Source organism: Saccharomycopsis crataegensis (genome assembly GCF_037102585.1).
Source record: "Saccharomycopsis crataegensis DNA, jcf7180000000075, whole genome shotgun sequence".
NCBI lineage: Eukaryota > Fungi > Ascomycota > Saccharomycetes > Ascoideales > Saccharomycopsidaceae > Saccharomycopsis > Saccharomycopsis crataegensis.
The window spans coordinates 497,527-510,409 of record NW_027043822.1 but is presented as its reverse complement, the minus strand read 5'-3'; the positions used below and the strand labels follow the sequence as shown (position 1 = coordinate 510,409).

Here is a 12,883-nt window from a genome sequence, read left to right as displayed (position 1 = left end):
GATATAGTACAAAAACAAAAGGAAAAGGGAAAAGGAATGAATGGATTAATTACACAATGGAAAAACATAGTGCCATCATCTTTTTTTCACCATTTTGCCAATTCGTTTGCAAGATTTTCAGCATCCATAGCACACTTTTCTCGCATATAAAAGATCGAACAATCCTTATTGGAACATATAACTTCTTGGGTCAAGGAACCTTGACATCTTTGACATTGAGTCCATAGTCTAGCAAATTTCTGTTGTAGCGCATCTTGTTCTGCCAACTGTTCGGCATATATTTCATCTGCCTTATCTATACAATTGTTACACAACACCCCTTCTCCCTTAATTGGAGACTTGCAAACTTTGCAAGTGTTCACTGCTTTAGCAAACCTCATTAAACCACCTTTGTTGGCAGTGCTCCTGGCAACCGTGACTTTTCTGGTATGGGCCCCAGTAAGCAAACTATTAGCCTTGGCTTCACCAATCATCGGTTCAAAGATTCTGATCAATGGCTTGGAAAGCTGATTGGTCAAGTAATAGTTTGAATCGATTGAAAGACCATTTCTGACCACGTACAATGGATCCTCAGCCTTCATATAAGCAGGAACCTTATCACCTTTCTTGACAATAACAAATGGGACTCTATCCCCGATATTTGGAGCAGATCCAGCATCTCTTTCATACATTCTCTTAGCCAATTCTGCATGGGCTTGTTTTGCACTGTATTCTGCTGCTAATTGTTTAGTGATAATCAACTCGCTAATGTCGACCTTATTATTTAATAAATCACTAATCATCTTCTTAACAAAATTTTCAGCAGCTTCAACATCACGATCAATCAAAGCCAAATCCAACACTTTGGCAATGACATTCGATGCGAATTTACAATTGTCTCTTCTCACCGTCTCCAAACCCTTAGTATCCATCTTATCAAACTTTTTGGTATTAGTCCAATACAAACCTGCGTATCTCTTCTTGTTAATCAATAAGTATGGGTAATAAACTTTTTCGAATTCCAATTTCACAGGGTTAGGAAAAATCTCAGAAACTAAATCCGCGGCCTCCTCTCCCATCTTCATACAAGTCTCCAAATCCTCATATCCAAACTTGACCATAACAGAATCGGTATCACCATACACAACCACCGAGTCATACTTGAATCCATTCTTGATATTATATGTTTCCATAACCTTTTCTTTGGTCTTCTGAATCATTTCTCTACCGTATGCAGTGACCGACGATGAAACTTGTAAACATGGTAATTTACCAATAGTTGCCCCAGTAAAACCGTAGACCGAGTTGGCGGAAATTTTTAATGCTAATTGTCTACCATTAAGAACACTTTTCTTAAATGGATCAGGTTCATTCTTCATATCTTTTTTCGCTTGTTTTCTTGCTCCTAACAATTCCTGCAAAATAGTTGGCAATATCCCCTTTCTCTTGTTCGACTTAACAAATAAATCACCAGTAGGAGACTCTTCATAATCGACATCTTTTACCAACTTGAAGTCTTCCACCGCCTTTTTAGTCAACAAAGTACTGTAGCAGAGATTATGAGCCATCATGATAGATGGATACAAAGAAGCGAAATCTAAAGTGGCGATAGGAACACTGTAATACCCTCTGATTGGCTCAATGACGGTGGCACCTTCATACTGCTCATCACTTCCGCCTTGTCTTGGAAGATTCGGAATCACCAAATCATGTTCAAGACATTTTCTAAATAATTGAGAGATAACCTTGATTTGTTGACCTCTGGTCAACAAATAACCAAATGGAACACCAGTGACTCTCGCCATTTCGGTATAGTTAATTAAACACATTAACTTTTCTAATAATCGTAGTGGCAAGTACGCATCTTTCAAACAATAGACTGCGAGTCTTCTTCTGGTTTCGCTATCACCATTTTGCAAATCAGTGATGATCGAGTGGTGCACATCTTCTTTTTGTTCGTTCAAGAAATGGGCCGACACCGAATTAAGAGAGTAAGATCTTAACTTGAATTCTCTTTGAATAAACTGAAACAAATCAATTTGAATTCTCCCCTCGATATTAATTTCCTTAGATTCTCTACTACCAAAAGCTTTAGAATTGAACATCGCATCTTTGACTTTTTGCTTGCTGAGCTTCAATCTCCCAAAATATGGGAAGTGGTCTAATTTTAGAGCCTTTGCTCTATCAATCAAATATGGCAAATCAAAGTTACAGGTGTTGTATCCAATGATCACATCGGGATCACATTTCACCACGAATTCCCTCCATTTTTGTAACATTTGCTGTTCAGTTTTATGTTCCAACACGTGTGATCCAACAATTGAAGCACATGTATTAACGGTAAATACATTTCTGATAAACGGTTTGGCATCACCATTTGCTTGAACAACATTGGCAATCTGAATAACTGGATCTTTTTCGGCTTCAGGGAAGACACCAGGTCTTCCGGCACATTCAATATCAAAGCTTAAAATACGTAACGGAGCGGTTTTAAGCCATTCGCCTTCCGAAGGATGAGAAATAATTTTTGTGTAGTGAACGGTGATTTCGATTTGACAAGTAGAAACTTTATCGCGAACCATGGAGTAGCACTTCTTTGGGATGGTCAACCAACTCATACCAGTAATTTTGCAATCAATCATCATTCTAAGCAAGTAGTTGATATTGTCATAAGTCATTAAACTATCTCCACCTCCGCGGAAAAACTCTCCAAAACGAATGTATCCTTTCTCAAATCCTGTTCTCACTTTGGATATGTCTCCAGCATTTGAAACAATAATTTTTAAAAATGGCAACTTTTGATTATCATTATACCCCCAAATCGACTCTTTGTCGGTTATTTGAACATCATAAATTGACTTGTAATTTTCTCCCAAGTATCTCTTAAAACCTTCAATATGTTCTTGTCTGAAACCTGATGGGGCAGGAACATAAAAGTAATGCATGAACCCAATGATGTTACAAAGAACAGAGTGACCTTCGGCAGTGACCCCATAAAATCTGATTGCTGAGCTTGGGCCAATAGTAGTTTCATCACCATCCAATTGCTGGAATGAAATATCGTTTTTTTGGGGATTGATATCCACTAGAGGTCTTTCCCACGATTTTTCGGGATTGTCGTTACCAGAATCCAATTCCACATCCTCAGTCATAGAGAGCAATTCCTGTTCAAACGTTGAGGTTTCGCGCTTTGCAAGAATGGTATGGTTTATCGGTTCTTTTTTTGTGTGTACTTGCAAATCATCTGATTGCAAAGAGGCAATAGGCATTGAATGGGCACCAGAAACTGGGTTCTTCTTCTCCAATTTCACCCTTTTCGAAGAAGAATCCCCATTACTGGAAGCAATGCTATGTTTTTGACCAGCAGAAACAGATGTCATTGTTCAATAAATCGTTCCTATTAATTGGTTAGTAGCATCCAGTATGAGAAAGAATTGAGACGCGAAACTGCCCAAAAAAATATTTCTTCCATCGAAGTAGAAAAAAAAAAAAAAAAAGACGTGACGCGTATACTTGTTAGAATCCGGTCTACGGATTGATAAGAGCACTCTGATAGTGGTGCGGATTTCCCCTGGTACTTGCTAAGTAAGTGAAAGGAGGGAAACTTATTTCCTAAGTACGTATAGCTGTTACTATAGCTAGAATGAGTATATAGACATATAATATTCTACATATTGGTAGGAAGGTGAGCCTAGAGAGAAAGGATCAAGAAGAATAAGACCAACGAGATTATTCTAAGATCACTGAAGCTCATCTTGGAATATATTGGACTAAAACCATCATGCCCCCCATTCTGAAAGTGTAGCTAAAATAAGAATTGGTTTCTAATATGTCTTCGATTAATAACAGTTACGCAATACGATCAAATTACAATAATCAACATGGTAATATTATAGCCAGTACGTTCCTAGCCGGAAAATCACGTTACTGACTCGAAATGTTATATCGGAATGTTATACCACCAACATGGCACCGAACCTGGGACTACTGGTCAATCAATTTGTTATTCAAATCAATTGAGAAGGTTCATTGATGAAAATGGAATAATTCATTAAGAATACAATAAATATAATGGAATTATGAAAATAGAAGGTGAATACTGGAAATGGTTAGCATATGTGTCAAGTAGAAATTATGTCAAAAAATGTGGAAATGTTGAAAAAGATGGATTTTTGAAGGCATATTACAATATTTTGGACAGTGCTCCTAGTTCAAGTTTATCAAAAATAATTGATAGATACATTACCATTCAAAAAGAAGAGCATAGAAAAAACTATGATGAGAATACTCAAAATGAATTGAGATTGAAAATGCTAATTTCAAAACCACATTGTTCAACATCTGTTCTTAATTATGTTACTTATCTTAAAGAATTTGATCGGGAGATTCCATTTGAAAAATTACTCAAACAAATTTATAATATTAAAGAAAATGGAGGTTATAAATTTCATTTGAAGAAATTAAATATCAAAAGTATTAAAGAATTAATTCGGCAAGTTAAAAATTTAAAAAAGAAACTTGTTATGAATCAAAAATCATTCAAAGAGAAGATTAAAATCGGTTAAATGCTATTCCTGCTAGATACATGTTCATTTTGCAAGAGCTTGTTATAATAACAAGAATAATAGAAAGGGAATCCGAGTGCATTCTAACAATATTCAATGATACTGACAGATTATTGCATATATATGCACAGCTGTGATTATGTAATTATCACATGCAATATTACATAATTGATGTCGTAATGGGGATTTTTTCAATTTTCATGGTATGGACATAAATTTTATAATCAAAGAGAGGAAGGGTGGAGGGGTAAAGGAAAAAAAAATAATAAAAAAATAAAAAAGTTGGTCGTTGTGCACTCTTCAATATATATTATTTAGCTGGGTCACTGGATGGAGTAATAGGATTTGTCACACAATGTCCGGATATACAAAGGAACAAGAGGTAATTGTCAAAAGGATTCTTAGTAATAAGGGGAATTTTTACAAAGTGTTATCTGTTGAAAAAACCTCGACGGATGGAGAGATAAAGAAGGCCTACAGAAAGTTGGCACTCAAGATCCACCCTGATAAAAATAACCACCCCAATGCTCCCGAGGCATTCAAGGCAGTCTCAAAGGCCTTTGAAATATTGTCTAATGAGGATCAAAAGAGAATATACGATCAAACAGGACAGGATCCTAGTCTGAGAGGGGCGCAAGCCGCAGCCAGTGGGTTTAGTGGATTCAGTGGGTTTGATGGAGCAACTAGATCAAGAGCATCTGGGGGTAGAGCACAAGAATTCCATTTTACTGGCAATGGTTTTGATGAAGACATATTCAATATTTTCTTTGGAGGAGGAGGAACACCAGGAATGCACTCGTTTACATTCGGACCGGGTGGATTTCAAACTTTCGGAGGGCCAACATTTCAAACCAGAAGAACAAGAACCGGTGCTACCGCTGGAAGTGGAAATCAGCAAACCAATGGAAGAGAGTCTCTTGTTTCAAATCTCACTCAACTTTTGCCGATTATTATACTCTTGTTATTTTCATTGATTACATCGTATTTTAATGGTAGCGAAGCCAATGTACCCCAATACAGTTTTACTCAGCAGAAACCATATGAGCATGAAAGAAACACCCCTAATTTTGGCGTTAAATATTACATTACCAGAGAGAAGTTCGAAGACTCCAAGATCAAAGACTTGAATAAGTTGGATAAGAGTGTGGAGGGTCAATATATTCAAAACTTGAATTTCAAATGTACTTTGGAACGGAATGAAAAACAGCAGATCTTAGCTGATGCTCAAGGGTTCTTTTATAATGATGAAGAGCTTATCATGAAGGGAAACAATTACCCAATGCCTTCTTGTGACCGCTTGAAATCTTTAGGATTGATATGACGATAATCACAACAATAACTATAACTGCTGACAGTTTCTCAAAATATAATCACAAATTTAAATAACCATACAAATCCTTGATATCTATGTTCATATAATTACCTTGTCCTTGTTTCTCAAGCCACGAAATTGTATTTAGAACGCATTCACAACCACATTTGCGAATTACAAATTCCAACAAGGCCCTGCCTCAAAAATATCTTACTTTATTCTTTAGTTCAACTTTTTTTTTCTTTATGTATAAATTTGTGCTGTATTGATCCACTTTCACGTTTATTCCTTGGCTTTACCAATTTTATTCAATTTATTTAATTGCTTTGTTGAATTCGGCTAGATCTTGTAGGCCTTGGAGGCTTCATTGTCTAATATTAATGATTTCTATTCAAGTACGTATCCTAAACGAAAACGGGGTATAATTTTAAATATTAAGAAAGGGTACCTAAAGAGATTAAGAAAGAAAGAAAGAAGGGGAGAGAGAGAGAGAGAGAGAGAGAGGCTTCGGCATATAAATCAATCACCTACTTCTATGATGAGCCACCAGTGGTTCAGGTATTTGTTCAGCATCTTCAGCATCTTCAGCATTTTCGGCATTTTTTCGTTTAGTTTCATTTGACCATTTAATAAGATCATTCATTTCCACATCGTCACCAACAACGTCATTTGCCGCTCCAAGAACCTTATTCGAAATATTTTGTTTCACCAAATCCTCAACAAATTTATCCTCTGATTTTCTTCGCGGAGCTCCTTTAACCAGAGAGGTGATGTGATTATGGCCCCTGAGATGAGATAGCTTGGATTTCATCTTTGTTGGTGGACTTTCTGATTCACTGAAAGTGGCTGGAAACCGTGCTGATCTGGTGGATCGATTATCAATCTGATCTTCTTCATCGCCAGATTTCCTGGTCTTTGTTTTCGAAGTCAAAGTTTTGATCAATTTGTTTCCAAGATATTCTTCTCTAGCGTTAATTCCTCCTTCATCTTCATAGAGTTCTTCCTCGATATCCATAGGTTCGTTAGACATTATTCTTCTACTGGTCAATCTTGATATCATTGATCTTGCATCGCTAAAATTCGCAGCATCATTAACGCTGTTATTAAAGTTGTGAGATCTGAAAGATACACCGGTAGCAATAGTTTTTTCTCGTTGAAGAGGTTCTCCCATTCCTTTCACCGGAAAAACTCCTGGTGGTGACCTAAGTTTCCTACTAGACAATTTTTTCGGATAATCAGCATTATAACTTTGAACCACATTATCCCCTCCAGAGCTTTGTTCCAGAGATATTGATGATGAAGAGCCAGATTTCGTGCGGTCTAACCTGCTGCTAAGTTTGTTTTCTTCACTAATCCTCGTGGCAATTCTAGAAATCAATTTTTCCACCATTTCGTCATTGATTTTTCCGTCATCGTTAGCATGATTGTCATCATCAGGTTTCTGTGTTCTGGTCACTCTACTATCCATCATTAATTCTGGTTGCTCATCTCTTGCATCATATTTTGGCAAACCAACATCTGCAATATCTCTTTCAACCACAACCAAATGTTGATAAAATGGAATAGCAAGGCCGAAAAATGAGCCTCCGACAATATTACCCAAACTTTCAGGAATCAAAATCTTCCAAACGTAGACTCCAACTTTGACTGGAGCACCATTCATGAGACCCATTGGACACAAAAACATATCAGCCACTGTGTGGGAATAACCTATACTCACGAAGGTGACCACTGGTAGAAGCATCATTAAAAACTTAATATGTAAAGGTTTGCACATGATTTGTAAATAAATTGCAAGAGAAACATAGAAATTACAAGCAATGCCTTTAATGAACGTTTCCGCAAAACTCCTTTCTGCTTTTTCAACCACAATTTCTATACTTGCAGTTTTCATCGGCCCAATACTGAAACTTCCACTTAAGTAGCAAATGACATAACAAACAAACAAGTTGGCACCCAAATTAAAAAGCCATGATAAAAACCAATTTATGAGTAGATCTAAAATCCCTACAGCGCCTCTTAGAAGGCCCACGGTGAAGAACAAAACATTTGAATTGAAAAGTTCAGCGCCCATAATGACCACATAAAACAAGCCAATAGGATATACTAGCCCTTGCAATAGATGCACCAATCCTGGGTTACTCTCCAAAAGTTCCGGATTTGTCTGCGCGACAACATGCAACATTCCTCCAGAAGAAAAAAGCATACCTCCGATAATCGAGTTGATAATAAGGGTATCAAGCCGTAGTCTAGATTTCTTCATACTGGTGGCAACCACTGCCAAAGCACTCTCATGAGGAGTCAAGTAATAAGTATCGTCGGCCATTTATATCCTCACTCGCACACCAAAGAAGTTTTTGTTGAAAAAATTTAGGAGATTTTCACCTTTTCAAGGACTACTGTATAAAAATTATATGTTGAAATAATTCTATAGTATTCCTACTAATAATATAGGCAAAAACAAAAATGCAAAAAAGGATAAGACTTCAGGAAATGATAGAGACGGACGGGCATATAGGGATATTATTTCCAGAAGAAGGTTTTAAAAAAAAATAGAGACTAAAATTTTTCGTGCCAGGGTTCGTAACAACATAGGCCAAATCTTTGGAAACATTCATTTCTCCAGCATTAATTAATAACTTTAGAGAGCTTTTCAGATATTAGCCCCACATAATGCATGAGGGAATATTTATAGAATATCAGGGTCGATGGGGCTAAAAGGGTCATGGCAAACAAGGACTCAGAACTCAATAGATTCCTATCTCCGTGGTGGTCCGTCTGGCTGCAGTAGAAACTCGAGCAATAGAATCACAGTAAAGGCAGAACACACATCAGCATACAACCAATGATCTGTAGCTCCTATTCCGTCTGTAGATAATGAAAATTATGAGTCCATGTTCTCGAATCAAAACGCTCGCATTGCCATAGGGATCAATCAGTTCTCTTGTACACATGTTCAATAGTGTCTGTCAACTCAGGAAATTCCACAGCAATCTTATTCCCCAATATATCTCTTAGCTGCTTGAACGCAATACTCTTTCCTCTCAAGTGTTGGTTTGATTTTTTGGTGCTTTCGACAAACTCCCTCGTATAGACGTTAGGGTTCCGCCCATCCTCGATGTAATGCAACACATCCATGGGGATAGGTATTTGAGATAGTTCTGCTTTGTGTGAATTTGTGAGCGACTGTAGTTGTTCGACGGTCTGGTTTAGTCTGTAGGCTAGAGATTCGGTTGAGGTTTCTGCTGCTTGGAAATCATGGACAAGGACCCCCAATTCGATAAATGATTCAACGATCTGGGATATCTGCTGTCCAGTTTGGTCCAATGCGGCTATTACCTCCTTCGAAAGATCCGTTGCCTCTGCCGCAGTTTTGGGTTCTGTGGTCATCTTAATTGTTATTATTGTTGTTTTGGTATTGTGTTGTTCTAAGTGGATGCCATTTTTGGTGTTGTAATTCTCAGATATTTTTTGCATCTGTGATTATGTAATATATCGTGCATGTTACGTAATAAGCGATGGGTTTGGGGAAATTTTTCTTCAACTTTTCAGTGAGGAGCAAACCCTCTAGAAGAAGGTCGATCTTGTATTGCACCCTTACACGAAACCCAAATAAGACTAATTTTCCAATAAATATGGAGGTACGCTTGAATTTTCTTACCGGTCTTATCCATATATAGATATATTAGTATCTTGGAGGTTTTGGTGTTTATTCTTTACTAACAGCCATTTAGATCCTCGAAACAAGAAATAAATTCATTACGAATGAAGAGGTTTTCAAGCATATCAAATCTACCAGATATGAGTTTCTTAAACCTCCAAAGAAAAACTACCACAAAATGAATAACACGATGTTTGAATATGAAATCCTTACCAAGAAACTCATGGCTTATTTCAAGAAAACCCCTTGTAACCATCAGAATCTTGAAACCGTGAAGAAGTATGTCACTAAAGAGTTATCGAAATATGAATTAGAAGTGATTGAAAAATTCCAGATCGTCAACCTTGTGCCTAAAAGTACTGTCAATCTTTACAGTATTGTGGAAGAATGTGATGCGAGATTTTCTGAGGAACAATGTGAGAACATCATCAGTAGTTTGAGAGAATATTTCCCAGACGAATTCAAAGATGTTGAGGAAGGTGGTGAAGCTGATGAAGAAGCAGGAAATAATGTGGATGCAGATGGAGATGAGCATATGGCTGATGTTGAGCAAGATCCTGAAGAAGTGCAGATTGAAAAAGAACAAAAGGAACAAGTGCAAGAGAAACAACAAGAGGAACAGGAGCAAGAGGAAGAAGAAGAGGAAGAAGAGGAAGAAGAAGGAGATATGGATCGCGACGATGAGTTGGTCAATGGTGGTACTCATGTTGTAGAGGACTATGAGGGTGGTGGTAATGGAGACGATGATTGATTGGCTATAGAATGCCAACCATACCTTTGGCTCTATTCCGGTTTCTTTTTTTTTTCACCCAATTCTATTTCCCTCTAGATCATCAAGAGTTACTGGGGGAAAGTGTTTGATTTAACTGTATTTGTTTTTCTTGTCTTTTTTTTCTTCTTTGGCATTACTATGGCATTCTCACCTTCTTGTTATTACTTATAATATATATAATCTTCTTTCATTGCGGATTAACTTTACATTAAAGAAACCGTTTTACACAGATCTCAATGATCAACGTAAGTTATCGTCGCTTATTGAACAGAAACTAAAAACCATTTACCACACCATGACACAAGTCAGAAAAAAAGGATTAAACAAAACAAAACGAAGTCAGAAGAAAAAGTTCAAAGGAACAAATTGAAAATAGAAATAAAATAATTATAATAATAATACACTCGAGCTCAAATTAAATCCCTACTTTTTATGACCCCCACTAGCTTGTATTTTTTCTAGCAAAACTCTTTATTCAACTAGCGAGTAAAAGACTGGAAAGCTCCATTCTTTCTACCACCCCTGCTCACATTATTAACAGAACCATTATACATTCCTAAATCACCATGTTTATAATAATCAGAATTATCAAATAGAGCATTTGATTCGTCATCAGGTTCCACTTGCAGATCACCGGGAGTGAAGCTGAAGGGGTTCCGTGGCATGGCATGATGGGGCATCTGAGGCATAAAGCCCATCATTTGTGCTTGAGCTTGATTTGGTGGTGGAGGTCCCTGTGTTTGTGGGTATTGTTGAAGGTTTGAATTCATTTGTAACCAATATTGTTGCCAATATTGCTGCTGCAACATTTGTGGGGAGAAGCCCCCCATTGGGGCTTGTGGGATCGGCTGATAAGGGGTATATTGGTTGTAACCCATTGGTGGCTGTAACTGGCGGGGGCGATGACCAAGACTCATGGCAGCTGGAGGAGCGGTATGTGGGGAAGTTAAGTTTAAATTGCGTGGAATAAATTGTTGCTGTTGCTGTTGATGATGTCTTGACTTGTGCAATTGCAAGGCAGTATTAGAGTTATATCCTCTCATCCCTCCTGTCATTTGTTGCTGCTGGCCTCTTGGCTCAGCCTTTTTGATTTCCATTCTCTTACCCTTTAATTCCAAGTAATGACTTTGAGTGACATTATTGACTGCTTGTGGTGAATCGTAGGTAACGAACCCAAATCCCCTTGACCTTCTTGTATCCTTATCAATCATCAATTGAGCATCAATAACATTACCAAACTGTGAAAAAAATTCATCAAAGTCCTTTTCTGTAACTTCTGGGGCGATTCCTCCCACAAAAATTTTGCCAGTCTTATCTTGCTCTTCTTTGGGGATTGCACGTTTTGGGTCAATTACTTTACCATCTAGTACGTGTTGGCTCTGTAGCGCATCATCAACTGAACGCGGATCAAGAAATGTTAAAAATCCAAATCCTCTAGATCGACCAGTATTACCATCTCTCATTATTGTGAGATCAATGATCTCGCCATATTGGCTGAAATATTCCCTAAGTCTTTGCTCACTGGTATCCCAGTTTAATCCACCAATGAACATTTTTCCTTGATCTCTACTGAAATATTCTGACTTCTCCTGTAATTGTCGGCCAGTTTCTATGCTTGTCGTACCACCCTGTGTGTACTGATCAGCCTCAGTTTTTGCACCATTGCTTTCTTCTTGAGTTTCAATTTCAATTTCGCTGTCACTTTCTTCCTCTTGTCTTTGATTTTTTTTGGAAACTAATGATAAATCGCTAGAGCTGAGTTCATATTTTGCTGGATTGGCTTCGGGTTTGCTTTTAAATGGCTCTTGCTGAGTAGCCGAGTCCTGAATTGACATTTTATAAGCAGCCACAAAAAAACAATTGTAGAATGAGTTAAGGCACACACACAAAATAATATCTCAGGATGATAGCAGCTGCCTCTAATTTGCTTTATTTTATTTTATTCCTCGTATGTATTGCAAAAATCAAATGAAATCTTTCTTGACGGTACTCTGAATCCTTTGTGAAAGTTCCACGAAAGTTCTGGAGATAAATAACTCTTCTATTTTTGGCACTTCTTCTAGTCAGTCAATTTTACTCTTCAAAGATAATAAATTCTCCCCTTTATGATTTCTCACTGCTCTTTTATTTTATGTTGTTTTTTGTAGTTTGATGAGGTGATGATTCTAATATAATTTTCACGTTTCCACTATTGTGTACTTGAGGGATTATATATGATATATATGTAATCTTATTAGTATTAAGGAAAGGGATGTTTTAAAGATGGTATATCTATGATTTTCTTTTTTTTGAATTTTGCTTTTGCCCACAAAGCTATGAGATGAGATAAGATGAGATGAGATGAGGCTAATGAAAAAAAAAAAAAAAAAAATCAAGAAAACCAAAGCAGACGTCAATTTCTTTTCCCGCACACAATATATAAGATAAGGCAAAGGAAAATTATAAACCAGCTATCTATTTATGGGACATGTCACTATATAATAAGTTGCTAAACTTTGAGGTTGTTTTTTTTTGCTGTTTGCCCGAAATAAAGGTGTTCGAGCAACTTCTTTCTGTAGCACAGGGTACCGCACCCTGGTGATGAGGGGACCGGG

At 37.2% G+C, this 12,883-nt stretch overlaps 7 protein-coding genes across 7 annotated transcripts; 3 read left to right on the top strand and 4 right to left on the bottom strand. All coding sequences in view use genetic code 12, as the record gives it.

Moving 5' to 3' along the window:
* Positions 1-86: 86 nt before the first annotated feature.
* Positions 87-3,359, bottom strand: POL3 (DNA-directed DNA polymerase delta POL3; the record flags this gene model as incomplete). Its single annotated transcript, XM_064995968.1, has 1 exon — positions 87-3,359. One exon carries the CDS (start codon positions 3,357-3,359, stop codon positions 87-89), a length of 3,273 nt encoding a protein of 1,090 aa, XP_064852040.1.
* Positions 3,360-3,808: 449 nt separating this feature from the next.
* On the top strand, positions 3,809-4,544 carry DASC09_023640 (uncharacterized protein; the record flags this gene model as incomplete). Its single annotated transcript, XM_064995967.1, has 2 exons — positions 3,809-3,878; positions 4,069-4,544. 2 exons carry the CDS (start codon positions 3,809-3,811, stop codon positions 4,542-4,544), a joined length of 546 nt encoding a protein of 181 aa, XP_064852039.1.
* Positions 4,545-4,899: 355 nt separating this feature from the next.
* DASC09_023630 (type I HSP40 co-chaperone) lies at positions 4,900-5,865 on the top strand (the record flags this gene model as incomplete). The annotated part of the gene is made up of 1 exon (XM_064995966.1): positions 4,900-5,865. The coding sequence occupies one exon, from the start codon at positions 4,900-4,902 to the stop codon at positions 5,863-5,865; it is 966 nt and encodes a 321-aa protein (XP_064852038.1).
* Positions 5,866-6,379: 514 nt separating this feature from the next.
* DASC09_023620 (uncharacterized protein) lies at positions 6,380-8,182 on the bottom strand (the record flags this gene model as incomplete). Its single annotated transcript, XM_064995965.1, has 1 exon — positions 6,380-8,182. One exon carries the CDS (start codon positions 8,180-8,182, stop codon positions 6,380-6,382), a length of 1,803 nt encoding a protein of 600 aa, XP_064852037.1.
* A 605-nt stretch (positions 8,183-8,787) lies between these two features.
* On the bottom strand, positions 8,788-9,246 carry NUT2 (mediator complex subunit NUT2; the record flags this gene model as incomplete). The annotated part of the gene is made up of 1 exon (XM_064995964.1): positions 8,788-9,246. One exon carries the CDS (start codon positions 9,244-9,246, stop codon positions 8,788-8,790), a length of 459 nt encoding a protein of 152 aa, XP_064852036.1.
* Positions 9,247-9,491: 245 nt separating this feature from the next.
* RPC17 (DNA-directed RNA polymerase III subunit RPC17) lies at positions 9,492-10,268 on the top strand (the record flags this gene model as incomplete). Its single annotated transcript, XM_064995963.1, has 2 exons — positions 9,492-9,497; positions 9,591-10,268. 2 exons carry the CDS (start codon positions 9,492-9,494, stop codon positions 10,266-10,268), a joined length of 684 nt encoding a protein of 227 aa, XP_064852035.1.
* A 500-nt stretch (positions 10,269-10,768) lies between these two features.
* Positions 10,769-12,124, bottom strand: DASC09_023590 (uncharacterized protein; the record flags this gene model as incomplete). Its single annotated transcript, XM_064995962.1, has 1 exon — positions 10,769-12,124. One exon carries the CDS (start codon positions 12,122-12,124, stop codon positions 10,769-10,771), a length of 1,356 nt encoding a protein of 451 aa, XP_064852034.1.
* Between the last annotated feature and the right edge of the window lie 759 nt (positions 12,125-12,883).